The 14,367-nt window shown below is 29.5% G+C and overlaps 2 protein-coding genes across 6 annotated transcripts in view; one reads left to right on the plus strand and one right to left on the minus strand.

Annotated features, from left to right (window-relative positions):
• The window catches only part of LOC122858990 (autophagy-related protein 16-1), a 136,630-nt gene that overhangs the window by 21,413 nt on the left and 100,850 nt on the right, over positions 1 to 14,367 (plus strand). The gene's annotated exons all lie outside the window — the stretch shown is intronic.
• Positions 1 to 14,367, minus strand: part of LOC122858989 — a 95,787-nt gene that overhangs the window by 15,105 nt on the left and 66,315 nt on the right. The window contains exons 1-3 of one of the 2 annotated variants that reach the window (XM_044162281.1): positions 5,911 to 6,024; positions 4,782 to 5,228; positions 1,376 to 1,577 (exon numbers count right to left, since the gene is read on the minus strand). In XM_044162281.1, the coding sequence (XP_044018216.1) occupies positions 1,376 to 1,577; positions 4,782 to 5,208 (629 nt within the window). In that variant the 5' untranslated portion in view covers positions 5,209 to 5,228; positions 5,911 to 6,024. Of the gene's footprint in view, positions 1 to 1,375; positions 1,578 to 4,781; positions 5,229 to 5,910; positions 6,025 to 14,367 lie in introns of those variants that run through there. The other variant, XM_044162279.1, reaches the window with a different exon arrangement.

Genomic DNA, 14,367 nt, shown 5'->3' on the forward strand with positions numbered 1-14,367 from the left:
AATTTATTGTTTTTCAAATTTTCAAATTATTTCAATCTTTTTTTTTTTCTTTCTTTCTCATTATTGGGTATTATTTTGTTATATAATATATATTTTTTTTTTTGCCGTGAGAAGTCATTTATTGAATGTTTAAATCGATAATATCGCTTGGAGAACAAAATAAAATTAAGTAAAGTAAAGTTAAAAAAAAACCGCAAAAAAAGAGGAAAACAATTCAGCAAAAGAAATTTATATGATGAAGAAAAAACGATAGAAGGCAAATAAGTTTTAAAAAAGGATTTGTATAAAGTGTAACATGAAGGAGAGTCAGACCGTGTTCAGTTGGTATAGCCTTGTCAGGCCACCTTGCACGGAAGAAATACCGTTCCCATAGAATGTTAATGCGATCTTCTCCAGTAGTTTTGTATATTTGTATAAAATTTTGTCTGTATATGTGTGTTCTTCTTCTGTTACACACTAAACAACAGCTTCACGCTCGCATGCACGCATTGTTACATAATAACCAACCTCCCACTTCATATTCTCTTTCTTTATTTGAACATATATAAAACCGCATATAATATCGAAGAGGGTCCAGTCAGGTTGGCTAAACAACCTTCTCTTCAACTAACCTTCCTCAACCTACATTCTTTCATTCATTTTATATTTTATTTATCTTTTATTTTATTTCACAAATTATATATACTTTTGTATATTTTTATTATATGCTTTTTATTTTAAATTTTAATCTTGTCTATTTTACATTTATCTCAATAATTTATGTTGATACAATCGATGACAAATATTACTTTAAGCATAGTTCTCTCGAACCCAAATAATATTTGTTTTTTTTTTTTTCTTTCCATCATCGTATCATTCTCTCATTCTACCTAGCTTAAAAATACCTTGATTCAATTTTCGTGTTAAATTACCCGGAAATGCTCGAGAATTGTCAGCAGTCTGCAAGCTTTGATTACAAAATTACTAATTCAATTTATCTACCTCTTTTATCACCATACTCTGGCTTTTTTTATCAAGATAAAGTATAATTAAAAAAAAAAAAAAAATGATAATAATAATATCAAGGCATTTAATTTTTATTTAAAAACTTGGATATATTTATTTTTAACGTTTTGATTTTTATTCTTGAATTAATGTAAAAAACTATTTAATACGATGACAGTTGTATAAGAATTTTTTATACTTGAACTTGGTGAAAAAAAAAGTGAAGATGAATAAAATATAAAAAAAATTAATAATGAAAAGTGACAAGAGAAATGTGCATTGTGAGAAAATGCGAGGTAAAAAAAAAAAAAAACAGAGAGAGAGAGAGGAAAAATATATATAAAAAAGTTGTACAAGCAAGTAGCTTATGAAAGTTAAAAATAAACTTTACCTGCATAAAAAGTCTCGTTCACCAAGACAGAGCTCAAGACAGTGTTGACGTGACGACACATTTAAACTTCTTTTAGTGTGACCCTGAAGTCGATGTCCTTGTACTCTGTCGATGCACCAGGCTCGTTCACATGGCTTTACAGCAAGACAACTTTTTTGGGCATATATTGTAAATACTGGAAATTGTGATTGAGTCAATGCACCTGTAATCAATCATAATTTATTAAATTAATTTAAATTATATTTTTATTTATTTTTTTTTTATTCTATTATTATAATTTAAAATGATGATAATTTTATTTTTTTATTTTAATATTCTTTATTTTATAATTTCTATTTTTTAATTTTTTTTATTATGTTGAGTGGTTATTCACACTCTATATATAACGGTGATAATTTCATTGTGGGTGGTCATTATTTAAGCCTGAAAATAACATGAAAATATATGAGTTTTTAAATATATTTTTATTCATTTTATTTTTATCGATTTATAGGATGAAATTTACATTCAATCATGATAAATATATAAAATATATAAACTATAAACAATTTTATTTAAAAAAAAAAAAAAATGAAAACGACAAGAAAATAAATTAAATTTGAAAAAAAAAAAACCAAGTTAATTGTAAATGTTAAATTGAGCGTATAGTCAGGTAATTTCTGCGTATACAAGATTACGGGGACAAGAGTTTTGTATCTACTTGTACATTGAGAACGATGAATTTCTTCCTCTATTACTTTGCCAATCAGAGATGAGATGAAGGGAGAATGCTATAAAGGTATTAAAGTAAAAGAAGGCTACCAATTCCTTTCAAGTGAACGTGGATCGATCGAACCTGCTTCGCAAGGCATCTTGAAAGTCTAATGCAAGACCCAAAGTGATTAATCTTTGCAATTTTTTTTTATTTATTTTTTTCCCTTTGTTTTTCTTTAAAATAAATAAAAAAAAAATATAATACAATTTTTCTAAATCGGTTAATCAGCTATTAAGAAAATAACTTGAAAAAATAAAAATAAAAAAAAAGTCAAAGGGTGATTCAATATTTGTGTTGATGTTAGGTGTCAAAAACAGAAGCCTTATTTTCAACAAGCCATAAGTATTTACAGGAGCACTTGGCATCGTCATCGTGACTTGTTTGTTACCACCCTCTGTATACTAACATGAATCTTACTACCCCACTCCAAACTTTTATATACATATATCTATTCCTCTTCATGTAATTGTAGAAAGAGAAGAAATGACTTGAAGCACTTATCAGTACAACCGATGAGTTAAAACATATACGAGAATGAAATATAAATCAATTGAAATTTTCAAAATAAAAAAGAGAGTAAATCTAAAATCTGTGAATGTATTTTTGTTTGGTAGATTGTTGAAACAATTGTTTCATTAATGATAAATATATAAATATTTTGTGGGAACGTGTTACGAAAAAGTCATGTCTGTTTCTACTTCTTGTTTCTCTTCTGCAAGAGGTGTATATTTATATTTGATGGCACTATCATGAACCATTAACGTTTGTCTCTATGCAAATTTTGTCAGATACAAAATTGTTAAGGAAGTAGTTGGGGTGAATGATAGTGGGGTTGAAGAAAAAGACAACATGAAAATGAAGAAAAAGTATATATTTTTTAGGGGGGTTTTGGCGAGACTTTGGTGCGACGTTCGAACAAGATCCCTCATAAATTTTCAAGTCTCTGGTCGAAGCAAAGTGATATCAAAGTGGGCAAAGTGTTCATGTATATATACATAACACATAAGCAAAACCCCGAGGGGGTTACAAATTAAATAGAAGGAGAAGATTTTGAGGTTTTGCTCTGAATTTATCCAATCAATTATCCACGCTCTGTCTCATTTATCATTTTGCTTTTTTTTTTTTTTTTAATGTGAATTTTTTTTTCCGTTAACCAGTTCGTCTTGTGAATTTTTATCGATATGGATTGCATATACAATTTAAAATCATTGCATATATATAATATATAAAATGTGCCAAAGTGTCTGCGCGAATTGTCGTGAGCGTGTCGTATTTAGTATTCCAATGTCGTGCTGTGTCCACAGTTACTTCCCACGGCTATTTAGAATCCGCGAAGCGGCTTTTTGCCTTTACTCTGTTCATAGGTTCTCTTTTTTTTCTTCTACATTCTGTCTCTATGTTCTATATATTATACATAGAATATATGTACTAGCTATATTCAACTTGAGATATGCTCATCTTGGAAAAAGCCAACACGCGAACTTAGTATATCACTCGATCGTAAAATATTTGAAAAAACTTTTTCCTAGCTACATATATTATTATTATTTTTATTTCACTATGATGTTTTCTTTTTTATATATTTATTTTTGTGATCAATATTTTATCTCGTCTTATATTGCTTTCGTTGATGAAAAGAATGAATAAAAATGCTGGACTCAGCCCGATTATATTTCAGGGTCTCTTCCTATTTTCTCCCTTTGCTTGGCTTTTTTTTCTTCGAGGACAATGAGGCCGTGAAAAATAGCAGACTTGGCAATTTTATTTTTCTCGTTCTTTTTTTTTTATTTTTTATTATTATCAACAAGCACAATCTGATGCTATCTTTTATATTGACACAATTAAATTTGAATTTAATGAATGAATATAAAAAAAAAAATAAAATGAAAAAAAAAAAGTATACATGAATAATGTAATGGAATTGTTATTTTTATTTTTAATTTATTCTATTTGAAAGCCAAGGCTTTTAGTCAATTTGATGTGGAGTACATTGGCGATAGTGTATTTATTCTTGGGGTCAGTGCTCAGGTGACGATCGCAATAACGGGTCCCCGTATGCTGACACTATATACTGAGGTTGCGCGAAACTATCGTAATCGTGACTCCTCAGGCTGTCATTCGACAAGAGAAAAATCGTGGTGGTATATATACAAAACCACACACCAGTCGACCATCGCGGACCCGATTAAACGGTACATCATTTCCTTTCTTTTTTTTTTTTTTTTTATATATATTATTATGTTTTTTTAATTTTTCTTTTTTAAAGTCTTGTCATCTAGCACACAAATTAAATCTACCGCAAATCATTTAAATAATTTTGATTAATTTTAAAATCTAATATACTTTTTATCATCACCAACCCACTTTTTATGATGATGCATAATAATTATCATAATATTTATGATGTTTAAATACATGAATATTCATGAAAAATATGAAAAAAATTCCAATCAGATATTTAATAGTCTTTGGTTTTAATTTTAATCGTGGGGTAATCTAAATTGAATTCAGTATCACTCAACTTGAAATTATTTTGAAGATAGATATTTATGGAGATAAAATAAAAATAAAAATAAAAAATATGTATATATTGCGCTTGATAAATAAATGGATAAAATATGTTAATTGTAAAATTGATATGTCTCTATTTACCTGGATTACTGTCGGCATTTGAGCTGAATAATACGCAAAGTCCAGTCTCATAATTAACTGCTTGACAAGAGTCATTAGCCTGACAGGTCTCGAGGCAATCAGTGAGCATTAGTGTGCCTGGTATAGATTCAAGCATAAAGGTGGGTGCTGTGAAGACGTATCCAGTGACGAGCTCAAATCCAACCATCTCGGGATTGCAATCGTCAGAACTTGCAGAAGGTCCAGTATAATCGGGACCGGAAGCCCCTGAGGGCAACAAAACCACTGGTGTCGTCTGCACACCACCACCACCGCCACCACTGCCACCAACACCACCAATACCACTAACATTACCCATTTGAGACATGTCAGCCCCAAGGACAACTAGATCACTCCATGCATGAACAAGCAAGACTATCGTCAAAATACGACAACGTGAATAACTCATGATTCTTTCACTTGTTTAATCTGTAACACAAAAAAAATTATATTTATTATTATTTTGAAAATTTCACTTTAAAATTAAATTGACGGAAAATACGACAAGTATATTTATTATATAAATGAAAAAGAATTTTATTTATTTATTTGTTTGTTGTGTATATAGCTATTTTTTTTTTTTTTTTTTTTTGTTTGTCACTTTGTTAACTTTAGCATTCTTTTATGCAAATATTTAGTTGTTAAAATGGAAAAAAAAAGAAAATTGAGAAACACTGTGTCGCACTGAAAGAAGACTCGTCTCTTGCTTTCAATTTTTTTGTCGGTCTATAAAAAAAGTAGTTTTTGTACTTGGACGAAAGTGCAACATGCCGCATGAGATTAAACGTGTGCTGAGAGTTGTATAAGGTGGAGTTCAGGTCTCTCTGAGAGCCGTTGCCTGCTCTATATACACATCGTTATCTCGTCCGACGCTTTGCACTGACGTAAAAATAACAAATAATATAAAAATAAAAATATTAAAATAAGTTAAAAAATTTCTAAAAAATATTCTGCATATTTATAAACGCAGATGCGAGACCCAAGTTTACAAATACACCTCTTAACCTCAAAAGAATTCCATTATAAAAAAAAAAAAAAAATGAAAAAGATAGAAATAAAGAATTTATAACGTTGTAAAAATTTGAGGGTAAAGTCAACTATTCAAACTTACAAAGTATATCCAACAAAACTGGAATTTTAATATTCACAATTTGAGTTCTGGTCGAAAATTTACTTTTTTTAAAAAAATAAAAATTTCTTTTCTTATTTATAAACAAAATAAAATAAAATAAAATAAAATAATATATTATATCATGTGTATATAATATTTTGATATATAAATATATTTTTTTTCACGAGGTCAATACACTTGGTTTTAATTAAAAAATAAAAAAAAATAAAATCACTTTTAAAATTTAAAAAAATGATAAAATACTCAGTAAAAAGAGTAAATACTAATAAGTTTATTGAGAAAAAAAAAAGCTTTGTGTTTCGTTTTAAAATATGATATTACGTATATATTATGTATATTATTATAAATATGCTTCTCGGTTAATGCACCTGGCCGCGAATTGTTTAAGAGGCCTATCTACCTCGAGCGACCGACCGACTGCGTCTGAGGTATCCACCAAGACCGCCAAGATTGCCTAAGGAGGACAGAAACGGTACGCATGGTGCCCCATCATCAGTATATAGTGTACGACACCCATTGAAAACGTCGCTTTTCGATCGGTCGTGTACACGTTTTTTCTTCTCCCTCTCCTTTTTAACTCTATATAATTCTTGATTCTCTCATCCTCTACCTTTGATGCCATCACCACCACCACCACAATCACCACCACCTCTTCCTCCTTCTACTTCCACCTACTTTTTCTCTTTTTTCGTTTTTTTTTTTTTCACTATTTCTCCTCAGATACTTACACGCTTTTTTAGTGGAGTACGTGAAGATATATATTCTATAGCAACATGACGATCAGGTCGGCCACCTTCGACGTTTAATATTCCGTGTAACGTTTTGACTATGCCACCACTCTGTATAAATATATATGCACACAAGCAAAATGTTGGTTTATACAGTCTGACTCAATATGTGTCGGCATTCTTTCATATCATTATATTTTATATATATTATATATATTATATAGAACTTGTACTTTTTTTCTTTTTTTTTTTTTTTTTTTTCAACTCCTATGTTATCTCACACGCCTCAGCTTCTCTTTGACAATTTTTTTTTTTGTTTTTTCTTCTGCCTAGTCATACAATGTAACCAACGAACCCAAAGGGAAAAAAAGCGATTGGCATGATAATAATATAAAAAAAAAAAAAAAAATAAAGTAATTTGGTTGGATAACGAAAGAAAAAAAAGCAATTCATTTTTGTATTATTCGTTAACTGACAAAACAATTGAGAGCCTAAAGATATTTTATTTTTTTGCCTTGATCACTTCTATGAAAGTGGCAAAAGAGAAAAAAAAAAATTAATAATAAATAAAATATATAAAAAGAGAAAAAAATAGATCAAATGAATAGAGTTGAAGAATGTTTTTTAACGGTAAGAACAATTTCAATTGCTGAAGAATCTACAGTGAGTTTAGAATAGTCGTCGAGATATACATAAGTATCGTGCAGGAATTCTTGACTCCCCATAGTATTAAATGCAAAAGAAAATGACATACAGTATGCTATTATATACGCAGCAGGCGTTTATTTTAATTTTTAATTTTAAAAGAGGCACTTGAACGAGTGGATGATCTGTCCTGGACAAATAATTACACATTGCATCTTTCGATGTTCCAATACGATACCCCACTGAATTGAATTTACAACTACGCATGTTAATATATATATGTACATAAATTTTCATGGAGGCTAAAGCAATTGCTTATGTGGCAATATATACCAAGACTGCGATAGCATAGAAATAAAAATAATAAAAAAAACGGTTTATACTAAAGGTGGCAGTATGATTTTTAAAAAATGTATTTCTGGATAAAGTGAGATATCCGTAAATGGTGACACTAAACATTGGTAAAGTAGAATGGAATATAAAAATTTTTAAAAATAAATAAATAAATAAAAAAATAAAAAATTTAAGTTGGCCTTTAACGTGTGGCATTGGCGCGGGGACCAAGTGGGCCCAATTGTATATATAGCCAACAAAATGAAACACGTATAGCGGCCAACATGCCTGGCGTCGACGGCACATAACGGTTTTACGTTATATATATATAAATATATATATCTACCATAAGGACTTTACTTAAGCGAGCTCAATCGGAATCGCAATCTTGTGCCCCGCCGCCATTACCACCACTACCACCACTACCACCACCAGCACCATTGCCATCGTCACATTCAAGTCCACGTTCAAGACCATGTCCTTGTTTTCTTGTCTGCATGATTCACATGGAATTTTCACTTGAAACTCCAACTGCAGATTCGATTTTTTTTTTTTTTTATTTTTCCATTTCTTTCACCTATTTATATATTATATACACTTATATTGTATACATGTATTTTATATCTATACACCACCACCACCCATAAATATTATTTTAAACTTTCACGATACGTAAAATTTACATAGCTATAAGAATCTAAAACGGTACGATTTATCATGTCCATGAGAAACTTGAGCGTTAACATTTGACTTTGGAATTTTAAAATGAAAACGGATCGGTCAAAGAATCGATTTACGAGCGTTCGACATTGCACACTGTGTGGTTTTTTGTGTATATATAAATATATATATTTAAAGAATAAAAGGCCACTTGTGATACCTGACCTCTTGTCGTTTAATCGCTAATTGAACGAATCGTTGGCCTACTCGTCGTTAATCAAGCGCAAAGAGTATGATACTTGGTAGCATATTTAGTATTATCAGCTTGAAGCCGACTGGCCTATACCTCTTCACATAAAACCAACATCACGATAGTCACGCTGTACACACAAATAAATATAACCATACCGCACAAATATCACCATAATTATAATTTCACTTTTACCGTGTGAAAATCATTAATAGCACAGTTCTTGTATATATATTTATTGTCGTTACTGTACTTATAACTACATACACAACTGCAGAATATATATTTATTATCTTTTCTCTTTTCTCTTCATCAAAATCATGAATTCATTATGTTTTATCAACAAATGGCAATATCAATGTTCTCAGTATAATATTATAGATAAACCAAACATTTGGTTAACCAATTCTATATGTTTATACAGTTATATATGCATATACAATTCAGTAAATTGTTTGTTCATTGAAAGCCTCAATTCGCGAGATTCAATATGAAATCCATTCATCAACATGACAATCTCGACATATCGACAGTAATTTATTCAATGACGTGAATTCATGTCTATATGTTTTTAGTTTATCAAGAAATTCCAAAGTTTGAATCAAAATTGGTGTTTATCATAAAAATAAAAATACAAAACAAACAAACAAACAAACATAAATAAAAAAAAAAAAAACGAAAAAAAAGAAATTGCATTGGCATGAAAAATATATTTTATCTCTTCTTGTGAATAGTGTTGTGCTATAGAGGGGTAACGGAACTTTTTTTTAACATTCTCAATTCTCGTCGAGAGTTTTCTCGGTCAAACGATCAGAAATTATATACATGACTTGGCTACCGGAAAAATGTGATCCTAGTAGTCCAGTGGACTGTGTCATGCACAAAGATATATAAGAAGGTATAATCTCAACTCGAAAATTCCCTATAATAAAATAGAGTCTATATGTATGTTTGAGGCACGTGCGACCTGAAACGATTTGAGGTCGTGTCCTGTGTCATACTTCACGTTTAAACTATTTTATATGGACAACAAAAGAAGACGAATAATAAAATGCAAATGACAGACGTATAAAAATAAATAAAAAACAGCAGCTAAGCATGCTAAAAGTATTTTATATAAATATATATCAAACAAACAGCATGCTTCAGAGTTCAGTATGTATATACTTTAATATTTATAATAATAAATGTAGTACTTTCTGCACAGTGATTGTGATAATAGTTAAATAGTTAAATTGCGCGTGTATCTGTCTATCAAATGGTTGCTGAAGAGCAATAAGGGACTACTCAAACTGTCGGAAATGCCGCATTGGACATTTACAACTTGGTAGTTATGTCGATGAATTGTCTATCAGCGAATTGTGTGTGCATTAGACTGAAATTTGCGTTATATAATTTTGAATATTCTCATTCCACAAATTACTTGATCTATACATCGTTGTGTTGTAATTATATTCAGTATCTATTTATTCATCTCGAGACACTGGTATATAGCTGATTGTGCATTGGTTTATAAATTATATATATGAATGTATACTCTGAAGCAATAGACTAGACTGGTTACTCCAGTTTTAGCATTGATCTCACTAACCATGTGCATTCATGTACTAAATTGATTTATGCTTAGCACCATGTTTATATTACTCTTAATACTCAATTCTTTTTTTATATTACCACTTGTTATTTTCGTGTCATTCATGTCAGATTTCATTATCAGTTATATACAATTTTATGCTGTTAATATATACTAGATATCTTGTCAACTTTTATTACAGCCTTATCAAATTAATGATATAAATATTCTTTTTTTTTTTTTTTTTAAATTAAATATTAATATATTAAATTAACTTTTTTAATTTTTAATTTTATTATTATCTCATGAGTTGTATGATTTTTTTTAAAAACTAATTATTTTTAAAATGATTGATTTATCAAGAAGAAACAAGTATCCAACATCCAAAGTAACCTGGCAATTATATTTTGATCAAGTATTATAAATTATGATACCCATCACTTTATTTGGCTTTGATTGATGAATGTACTGATTATCTATTTGATCATTAGGATAATTATATCACATTGCGAATATATAGTGCAGTCTTATATTAAGATAAATACACACTTTATCTATATACAGTAAATATATATATAAGCAACATTGTTGTGATGTGTATTTTGGTGTATAGACATACCATAAAATCCATACAATACGCTTTTCAGCATATTGAGATTTTCTCTTCAATCCAAAAGCATGGAATGGCTAAAGGTGTGTGTATATGTATATCTTGGCATATATCTAGAATATTGCTTTTGTCTTGCTTGGGGTTTATCATAGCTTGAATAGAAATTGTCCTTATCGAAACAAAACAAAAGCTTGGCTTGTACCTGGGACAAGATATACAGGAGACATACATATACATAGAGCATTTCAATCGCGATTAAAGATCTTGCCACGGATCGTAACATTCTATCTAAGATATTTGCATCAAACGACGCGCCCAATATACAACAACAACAATAACAGTAAAGAAAACAAAAAAAAATAAAAATAACTAAATAATAATAATAATTTAAACTAGCTGCAATTTTTTTTTTATTATCTTTTTTATTTATAATAAAAATATCTATATAATATATTTATTTATTTTTTATTATGTTATAATGAAAAGACGACAAGTGTATAACGGATAAAAAAATATATGTTTATTATTTAAAAACGTGTGAACAATTCTTGACTAAAGCTGTTGTATATTGTCATTAGACATAATGTTGTTGTTAAATTACAAATTTTTCTATGACAAAAAAAAAAAAATCATACAACAGCTAGCAATGAAAATTTGAACCATGAAAAGTGCAGGTGAAATATGTAATAGCATTTCTAAAGTAAAAGAAAATATAAAAATTAAATTAACCGCAATATGAATAGTGTGGTAAAAACGGTAGTCAGAATATGAAAGATAAAGAGGAAAATATTAAAAGAAAAAGATGGTAAAAAAATATATAAGCAAGCAACAACAATATACTTGCAAACTGAGACACTGCATAATAGTAGAGTTTTGACATTGGGATTGGCATGTACAAGAAATATATATTTAACCACAGAATGTCGTTATATTGTTTAGCCACACGTTGAACTTACTGCCAAAGGTAAACCGCAAATGCATTGACCAGTAAAATAAACCTAACTTTGTAGAATTGTGTATATAGTAAACGGTATTTCAAGATTTTCATTATACGACAACAAACCATCAAGTTTAAAATTTTTTTTTTTTTTATTTCCTTTCTTTTTCTAAACTTTTTATATACATATTTTTCTTGTCTATATAGCCTCTTTTTGCAATCCATTATATGAATATTCAGTACATAGACATTAACAAAAACCATCATGGTCTCAAGATGGTCAGCTTGTAAACTTGCATCAGTTGACTGCTGTCATATATGTATACATTAACGACGATGAGAAGCTATAAAAAAAAATTAAAAAATAATAATAATAAAAATTTATATGCAATTTAATGTAGCTATTTTTGTACATGCATTGCACAGCGTTATTATCATCGTAATTTTTGAGTATATAACAATGCGTAATGTCTTGCACAGTTTGTTGTATATATGTGAATATGAACATAAAATAAGACTCGATGGGATATTTGTGATATCAGAAACGAGATATACCTCATCTCTTTGGATATTAAGGTTTAATAGATGATGTGGCGTTGCGGGGTTCCTGTGGTATTCCTTGTTATAAATTTATAAGTATCTACTGCCTATCGTTTGGTGAATATAAAAAAAATATAAATTCAAATAAAAAATCGTACAAAAAAAAAAAAAAACGCGAGAGAGAAAGAGATAGCTACCACTTCCGTATAATATCGCGTGCACTAAAGCTCGGTTAATGTCAAACTGATGCACGTTTTATATTGTAACGAGTAATTTACTGTCCCTCCTTTTGCAGCATGATAAAACGATAAAGACAGATATAAAATGATGAGCGTAACGCGGCAGCAATATTCAACTTTATTTCAGTATGTTTAAGTATTTATGGGTGTTGATATTAATGCATTTGGTTTGTGCGTGTTTCTTGTTAGATGCGTATGGGAGAATACCACTATGTGCATTGCTCTTTGAGATGATGCTCTGATATCTGCAGTGTATATAATGCTGCTGATGATGCTATATGAAAGTTTAGAGTAGTAGTCGCACAACTTTAAACCAACCAGTCTTGATTTAATGTGTGTTTTCTGTCTTGCATTATTTATTTAGTTTTTTTTTTTTTTTGTCTTTCTTCATGGTATTTTTCTCACCCCTCCCACCCCCCTTTATTCCACCTTTTATCATTGTTGTTGTCGTCGTCTTTGAGCTTCTTCTCGTTGTCGCGGTCATTGGATCTTATTCCTGGAACGAAATACGTGCGAGAGAATGTTAATCTTGGGGAGGCTTCATCGAGCATAGGGTAATTCGATACGCTCGATTTAGCTGACGCCATTCGAAGACTCTGTAAATATATATACTCGTACTTGTGTTATTTTATTCTTGTCATTATAGTCGACATTATTCAACTATGTATATATGGTTTATTGTATTTTATTTTACAACTACGCTATTATTCACTAGACTAAATTGTTATTTATTTAAATTTTATTTTTCATCATATTTTCATCGTTTGAAAATTCTCGGTTTTGTTGGTTGGCTTTTTTTTTTTTTTTTCTTTCTTTTTATATTATTTTTTATCACAGCAATCATCTAAATTTTCATTTTATACATAGCGAAATGAAATTCAAACGAGTTAACAAACGCATCGTTTGAGTTGTCGACAATGATAGGGTTGAGGGTTAAAATATTTATTTTATATGTTTGTAAAACTATTTTATACATTTATTTGTTGTATACACGTATATGAAGATAAATATGTATAGCAAAGTCGATGCTTCAAAATGTAGTTCTAGAATTGTTGAATGTGTAATGGTCATATGTGAGTTTGGACATGAATTTGGTAAACGGTACGGAAAGCGCTTTTGCAAAAGCAATATATACCTGTGTTACAAATTAGTGAGGCGAGTCGATATAGTGGCTGGAAAATGGTCTCGTGTTGACGGCAGGTTTATTATCATGGTAAATGTATTTTGTGTATGTTAGGCGTGACGACTGAAATGTGTTTTACTGTTTTGTATAAATTCACATGAAATTGGGCGTTTTGTTTTTGTTTTTTAATTTATTTAATTGAATTTCGATAATCATTTCAACTAATTTTCAAATTTTATTTATTTATTTTATAAAAGAAAAAAAGCGTAAATATATTAACAAGTTTTGATGACAAATATTCTTATTTTTTTGTGATTATTTTATCGTATATACTTGATTTAAATTTTTACTCGTGATATTATTTTAACATGGTATATAGAAAAATATTATCTCGATTCTGGCTCCGGGTTAAAGTACATTTCCTGCTTGCATCTTTTTCTTTATCTACTTTCAATCGGAAGACAGGCACTTCTTTTCGTTCTACTCACCCACTCAATTTTATTTGATAAAATGGGTGGCAAAAATTTTCAACCTTCCTTTTTTTTTTTTGGCTTGAAAATAAGACTGAATAAAAGCGAGAAAATACATATAACGGGCAACGAGCCCGACCGGCAGACTCTTATAAACAAGCCACTCTACTTTCCAAGTTTTCACCCTCATTCCATTCTTCAATTTCCATTTCTCCTACTCTCTCTTTCTTTTTTTTTATTTATTTATTTATCTCATATATATACATACTATGAATTTTTTTTTTTTTTCTTTATCATTCACCCTCGTCCAGAAACACCATTCTACTAT

This window comes from Aphidius gifuensis, linkage group LG6 (assembly GCF_014905175.1).
Source record: "Aphidius gifuensis isolate YNYX2018 linkage group LG6, ASM1490517v1, whole genome shotgun sequence".
NCBI classification, from domain to species: Eukaryota; Metazoa; Arthropoda; class Insecta; order Hymenoptera; family Braconidae; genus Aphidius; species Aphidius gifuensis.